Source organism: Euprymna scolopes, chromosome 27 (genome assembly GCF_053919585.1).
Source record: "Euprymna scolopes isolate OS-2025 chromosome 27, ASM5391958v1, whole genome shotgun sequence".
NCBI classification, from domain to species: Eukaryota; Metazoa; Mollusca; class Cephalopoda; order Sepiida; family Sepiolidae; genus Euprymna; species Euprymna scolopes.
The window spans coordinates 88,122,774-88,130,437 of NC_136508.1; the positions used below are offsets into that span (position 1 = coordinate 88,122,774).

Consider the following 7,664-nt stretch of genomic DNA (forward strand, 5'->3'; position numbering starts at 1 on the left):
ATTACTCTTTGCTACATTTGTAAATAAAAAAAACCCAAAAAACTCTATTACTCTTTGCTACATTTGTAAATAAAAAACCCCCAAAAAACTCTATTACTCTTTGCTACATTTGTAAATAAAAAATACCCCAAAAAACTCTATTACTCTTTGCTACATTTGTAAATAAAAAATAGTCCAAAAAACTCTATTACTCTTTGCTACATTTGTAAATAAAAAAAACCCAAAAAACTCTATTACTCTTTGCTACATTTGTAAATAAAAAACCCCCAAAAAACTCTATTACTCTTTGCTACATTTGTAAATAAAAAATACCCCAAAAAACTCTATTACTCTTTGCTACATTTGTAAATAAAAAATACTCCAAAAAACTCTATTACTCTTTGCTACATTTGTAAATAAAAAAACCCCCAAAAAACTCTATTACTCTTTGCTACATTTGTAAATAAAAAAACCCCAAAAAACTCTATTACTCTTTGCTACATTTGTAAATAAAAAACCCCCAAAAAACTCTATTACTCTTTGCTACATTTGTAAATAAAAAAACCCAAAAAACTCTATTACTCTTTGCTACATTTGTAAATAAAAAACCCCCAAAAAACTCTATTACTCTTTGCTACATTTGTAAATAAAAAACCCCCAAAAAACTCTATTACTCTTTGCTACATTTGTAAATAAAAAATACCCCAAAAAACTCTATTACTCTTTGCTACATTTGTAAATAAAAAATACCCCAAAAAACTCTATTACTCTTTGCTACATTTGTAAATAAAAAATACCCCAAAAAACTCTATTACTCTTTGCTACATTTTTAAATAAAAAAACCCCAAAAAACTCTATTACTCTTTGCTACATTTGTAAATAAAAAAACCCCAAAAAACTATTACTCTTTGCTACATTTGTAAATAAAAAACCTCAAAAAACTCTATTACTCTTTGCTACATTTGTAAATAAAAAAACCCAAAAAACTCTATTACTCTTTGCTACATTTGTAAATAAAAAAACCCAAAAAACTCTATTACTCTTTGCTACATTTGTAAATAAAAAACCCCCAAAAAACTCTATTACTCTTTGCTACATTTGTAAATAAAAAAACCCAAAAAACTCTATTACTCTTTGCTACATTTGTAAATAAAAAAACCCAAAAAACTCTATTACTCTTTGCTACATTTGTAAATAAAAAATACCCCAAAAAACTCTATTACTCTTTGCTACATTTGTAAATAAAAAACCCCCAAAAAACTCTATTACTCTTTGCTACATTTGTAAATAAAAAAACCCAAAAAACTCTATTACTCTTTGCTACATTTGTAAATAAAAAATACCCCAAAAAACTCTATTACTCTTTGCTACATTTGTAAATAAAAAACCCCCAAAAAACTCTATTACTCTTTGCTACATTTGTAAATAAAAAACCCCCAAAAAACTCTATTACTCTTTGCTACATTTGTAAATAAAAAATACCCCAAAAAGCTCTATTACTCTTTGCTACATTTGTAAATAAAAAAACCCAAAAAACTCTATTACTCTTTGCTACATTTGTAAATAAAAAACCCCCAAAAAACTCTTACTCTTTGCTACATTTGTAAATAAAAAAACCCAAAAAACTCTATTACTCTTTGCTACATTTGTAAATAAAAAAACCCAAAAAACTCTATTACTCTTTGCTACATTTGTAAATAAAAAACCCCCAAAAAACTCTATTACTCTTTGCTACATTTGTAAATAAAAAAACCCCAAAAAACTCTATTACTCTTTGCTACATTTGTAAATAAAAAATACCCCAAAAAACTCTATTACTCTTTGCTACATTTGTAAATAAAAAACCCCCAAAAAACTCTATTACTCTTTGCTACATTTGTAAATAAAAAACCCCCAAAAAACTCTATTACTCTTTGCTACATTTGTAAATAAAAAAACCCCAAAAAACTCTATTACTCTTTGCTACATTTGTAAATAAATAACCCCCAAAAAACTCTATTACTCTTTGCTACATTTGTAAATAAAAAAAACCAAAAAACTCTATTACTCTTTGCTACATTTGTAAATAAAAAATACCCCAAAAAGCTCTATTACTCTTTGCTACATTTGTAAATAAAAAAAACCCAAAAAACTCTATTACTCTTTGCTACATTTGTAAATAAAAAAACCCAAAAAACTCTATTACTCTTTGCTACATTTGTAAATAAAAAACCCCTAAAAAACTCTATTACTCTTTGCTACATTTGTAAATAAAAAACCCCCAAAAAACTCTATTACTCTTTGCTACATTTGTAAATAAAAAAACCCCAAAAAACTCTATTACTCTTTGCTACATTTGTAAATAAAAAACCCCAAAAAACTCTATTACTCTTTGCTACATTTGTAAATAAAAAACCCCCAAAAAACTCTATTACTCTTTGCTACATTTGTAAATAAAAAACCCCAAAAAACTCTATTACTCTTTGCTACATTTGTAAATAAAAAAACCCCAAAAAACTCTATTACTCTTTGCTACATTTGTAAATAAAAAATACCCCAAAAAACTCTATTACTCTTTGCTACATTTGTAAATAAAAAACCCCCAAAAAACTCTATTACTCTTTGCTACATTTGTAAATAAAAAACCCCAAAAAACTCTATTACTCTTTGCTACATTTGTAAATAAAAAAACCCAAAAAACTCTATTACTCTTTGCTACATTTGTAAATAAAAAAACCCAAAAAACTCTATTACTCTTTGCTACATTTGTAAATAAAAAAACCCAAAAAACTCTATTACTCTTTGCTACATTTGTAAATAAAAACCCCCCAAAAAACTCTATTACTCTTTGCTACATTTGTAAATAAAAAAACCCAAAAAACTCTATTACTCTTTGCTACATTTGTAAATAAAAAACCCCCAAAAAACTCTATTACTCTTTGCTACATTTGTAAATAAATAACCCCCAAAAAACTCTATTACTCTTTGCTACATTTGTAAATAAAAAAACCCCAAAAAACTCTATTACTCTTTGCTACATTTGTAAATAAAAAATACCCCAAAAAACTCTATTACTCTTTGCTACATTTGTAAATAAAAAAACCCCAAAAAACTCTATTACTCTTTGCTACATTTGTAAATAAAAAATACCCCAAAAAACTCTATTACTCTTTGCTACATTTGTAAATAAAAAATACCCCAAAAAACTCTATTACTCTTTGCTACATTTGTAAATAAAAAATACCCCAAAAAATCTATTACTCTTTGCTACATTTGTAAATAAAAAAACCCAAAAAACTCTATTACTCTTTGTTACATTTGTAAATAAAAAATACCCCAAAAAACTCTATTACTCTTTGCTACATTTGTAAATAAAAAACCCCCAAAAAACTCTATTACTCTTTGCTACATTTGTAAATAAAAAATACCCCAAAAAATCTATTACTCTTTGCTACATTTGTAAATAAAAAAACCCCAAAAAACTCTATTACTCTTTGTTACATTTGTAAATAAAAAATACCCCAAAAAACTCTATTACTCTTTGCTACATTTGTAAATAAAAAAAACCCAAAAAACTCTATTACTCTTTGCTACATTTGTAAATAAAAAACCCCCAAAAAACTCTATTACTCTTTGCTACATTTGTAAATAAAAAATACCCCAAAAAACTCTATTACTCTTTGCTACATTTGTAAATAAAAAATACTCCAAAAAACTCTATTACTCTTTGCTACATTTGTAAATAAAAAAAACCCCAAAAAACTCTATTACTCTTTGCTACATTTTTAAATAAAAAATACCGCAAAAAACTCTATTACTCTTTGCTACATTTGTAAATAAAAAATACCCCAAAAAACTCTATTACTCTTTGCTACATTTGTAAATAAAAAATACCCCAAAAAACTCTATTACTCTTTGCTACATTTGTAAATAAAAAATACCCCAAAAAACTCTATTACTCTTTGCTACATTTGTAAATAAAAAATACCCCAAAAAACTCTATTACTCTTTGCTACATTTGTAAATAAAAAAACCCCAAAAAACTCTATTACTCTTTGCTACATTTGTAAATAAAAAATACCCCAAAAAACTCTATTACTCTTTGCTACATTTGTAAATAAAAAAAACCCAAAAAACTCTATTACTCTTTGCTACATTTGTAAATAAAAAATACTCCAAAAAACTCTATTACTCTTTGCTACATTTGTAAATAAAAAATACCCCAAAAAACTCTATTACTCTTTGCTACATTTGTAAATAAAAAAAACCCAAAAAACTCTATTACTCTTTGCTACATTTGTAAATAAAAAATACCCCAAAAAACTCTATTACTCTTTGCTACATTTGTAAATAAAAAATACCCCAAAAAACTCTATTACTCTTTGCTACATTTGTAAATAAAAAAACCCCAAAAAACTCTATTACTCTTTGCTACATTTGTAAATAAAAAAAACCCAAAAAACTCTATTACTCTTTGCTACATTTGTAAATAAAAAACCCCCAAAAAACTCTATTACTCTTTGCTACATTTGTAAATAAAAAAACTCAAAAAAACTCTATTACTCTTTGCTACATTTGTAAATAAAAAAACCCAAAAAACTCTATTACTCTTTGCTACATTTGTAAATAAAAAAACCCAAAAAACTCTATTACTCTTTGCTACATTTGTAAATAAAAAAACCCAAAAAACTCTATTACTCTTTGCTACGTTTGTAAATAAAAAACCCCCAAAAAACTCTATTACTCTTTGCTACATTTGTAAATAAAAAAACCCAAAAAACTCTATTACTCTTTGCTACATTTGTAAATAAAAAACCCCCAAAAAACTCTATTACTCTTTGCTACATTTGTAAATAAATAACCCCCAAAAAACTCTATTACTCTTTGCTACATTTGTAAATAAAAAAACCCCAAAAAACTCTATTACTCTTTGCTACATTTGTAAATAAAAAATACCCCAAAAAACTCTATTACTCTTTGCTACATTTGTAAATAAAAAAACCCCAAAAAACTCTATTACTCTTTGCTACATTTGTAAATAAAAAATACCCCAAAAAACTCTATTACTCTTTGCTACATTTGTAAATAAAAAATACCCCAAAAAACTCTATTACTCTTTGCTACATTTGTAAATAAAAAATACCCCAAAAAATCTATTACTTTTTGCTACATTTGTAAATAAAAAAACCCAAAAAACTCTATTACTCTTTGTTACATTTGTAAATAAAAAATACCCCAAAAAACTCTATTACTCTTTGCTACATTTGTAAATAAAAAAACCCCAAAAAACTCTATTACTCTTTGCTACATTTGTAAATAAAAAAACCCAAAAAACTCTATTACTCTTTGCTACATTTGTAAATAAAAAACCCAAAAAAACTCTATTACTCTTTGCTACATTTGTAAATAAAAAAACCCAAAAAACTCTATTACTCTTTGCTACATTTGTAAATAAAAAAACCCCAAAAAACTATTACTCTTTGCTACATTTGTAAATAAAAAACCCCCAAAAAACTCTATTACTCTTTGCTACATTTGTAAATAAAAAAACCCCAAAAAACTCTATTACTCTTTGCTACATTTGTAAAAAAAAAAAAACCCAAAAAACTCTATTACTCTTTGCTACATTTGTAAATAAAAAACCCAAAAAACTCTATTACTCTTTGCTACATTTGTAAATAAAAAACCCAAAAAAACTCCATTACTCTTTGCTACATTTGTAAATAAAAAACCCCAAAAAACTCTATTACTCTTTGCTACATTTGTAAATAAAAAAACCCCAAAAAACTCTATTACTCTTTGCTACATTTGTAAATAAAAAACCCAAAAAACTCTATTACTCTTTGCTACATTTGTAAATAAAAAACCCAAAAAAACTCCATTACTCTTTGCTACATTTGTAAATAAAAAACCCCAAAAAACTCTATTACTCTTTGCTACATTTGTAAATAAAAAAACCCCAAAAAACTCTATTACTCTTTGCTACATTTGTAAATAAAAAATACCCCAAAAAACTCTATTACTCTTTGCTACATTTGTAAATAAAAAACCCAAAAAACTCTATTACTCTTTGCTACATTTGTAAATAAAAAACCCAAAAAAACTCTATTACTCTTTGCTACATTTGTAAATAAAAAACCCCAAAAAACTCTATTACTCTTTGCTACATTTGTAAATAAAAAAACCCCAAAAAACTCTATTACTCTTTGCTACATTTGTAAATAAAAAATACCCCAAAAAACTCTATTACTCTTTGCTACATTTGTAAATAAAAAATACCCCAAAAAACTCTATTACTCTTTGCTACATTTGTAAATAAAAAAACAAAAACTCTATTACTCTTTGCTACATTTATAAATAAAACCCCCCCAAAACTCTATTACTCTTTGCTACATTTGTAAATAACCCCCCCCCCCAAAAAAAAAAACTCTATTTGTCTTTGCTACATTTGTGAATAAAACCCCCCAAAAAACTATCACTCTTTGCTACATTTGTAAATAAAAACCCCCCAAAAACTCTATTAGTCTTTGCTAGATTTATAAATAAAAAACCCCAAAAACTCTATCACTCTTTGCTACATTTGTAAATAACCCCCCCCCCAAAAAAAACTCTATTACTCTTTGCTATATTTGTAAATTAAAAAACCCCAAAAAACTCTATTACTCTTTGCTACATTTGTAAATAAAAAACCCCAAAAAACTCTATTACTCTTTGCTACATTTGTAAATAAAAAAAACCCAAAAAACTCTATTACTCTTTGCTACATTTGTAAATAAAAAACCCAAAAAACTCTATTACTCTTTGCTACATTTGTAAATCATCCCCCCCACAAAAAACTCTATTACTCTTTGCTACATTTGTAAATAAAAAACCCCCAAAAAACTCTATTACTCTTTGCTACATTTGTAAATAAAAACCCAAAAACTCTATTACTCTTTGCTAAATTTGTAAATAAAAAACCACAAGAAACTCTATCACTCTTTGCTACAAAATCCATTTTTTAATATATTTTGTGCTTTTATTTCCCATCATCACCATAAAAAAAAAATAATCTGCAAAAATACGGGATATCTTGTATCAAGATTTTGGAAGGTGTTAAACACTAAATAACCAAAAGACCAAAATAAATTTGATATTTTTTTCATGACGTTGAGAAATTTTGGATTTAATCTGTACGGCAAACAAATGTGAAAAATTTTATTTTTTCTTTCTAGATGGATTTTGGCCCTGCCAAAAGTCCTACAGAAAAATATCCCTTTGAAGAGTTAGTGGCTCGCCAACCGCTCAGTATTGCTGATTTAAGACGTTACCTCCGCTCGTTTGCTGTGTGGACCCGTCGTCACTCCACCCCTGCTCGCAGTTGAGACTTCTAATAGTTACCTCGTTTTGAACTTTGAACTCGCTGTTGCAGACTGTAATCACCTCAACTATAAACTGTGTAGCATTCTTATTCGATCGGCCTAGAACAACAGCAACAACAACAAAAAAAAATGTAAAGCACTGCCTGCAACTTTTCAACATCCTTTATTGATATTTTCATTGTTTTTTTAATTGTTTTTTTTTTTTAATTTAATTTTTTTTTTTTAATTTAATTTTTTTTTTTTTTTTTTTTTTTTTGACCTATTTTACCCCGGGTTATTTTTGACTTTTTCCCCCGAACCCAAACTTCTTTTTACCAATAAAATTTTGGGTGTATTTTTTGTAAT

General features: G+C 26.6%; 1 protein-coding gene across 2 annotated transcripts in view; it reads left to right on the plus strand.

Moving 5' to 3' along the window:
* The window catches only part of LOC145248970 (uncharacterized), a 207,198-nt gene extending 199,736 nt beyond the window's left edge, over window positions 1–7,462 (plus strand). For both annotated transcript variants that reach the window (XM_080110780.1, XM_080110781.1), the window contains one exon: window positions 7,173–7,462. In XM_080110780.1, coding sequence (XP_079966906.1) covers window positions 7,173–7,322 — 150 coding nt within the window. In that variant the 3' untranslated portion in view covers window positions 7,323–7,462. The remainder of the gene's footprint in view (window positions 1–7,172) is intronic.
* The last annotated feature ends 202 nt before the right edge of the window (window positions 7,463–7,664 follow it).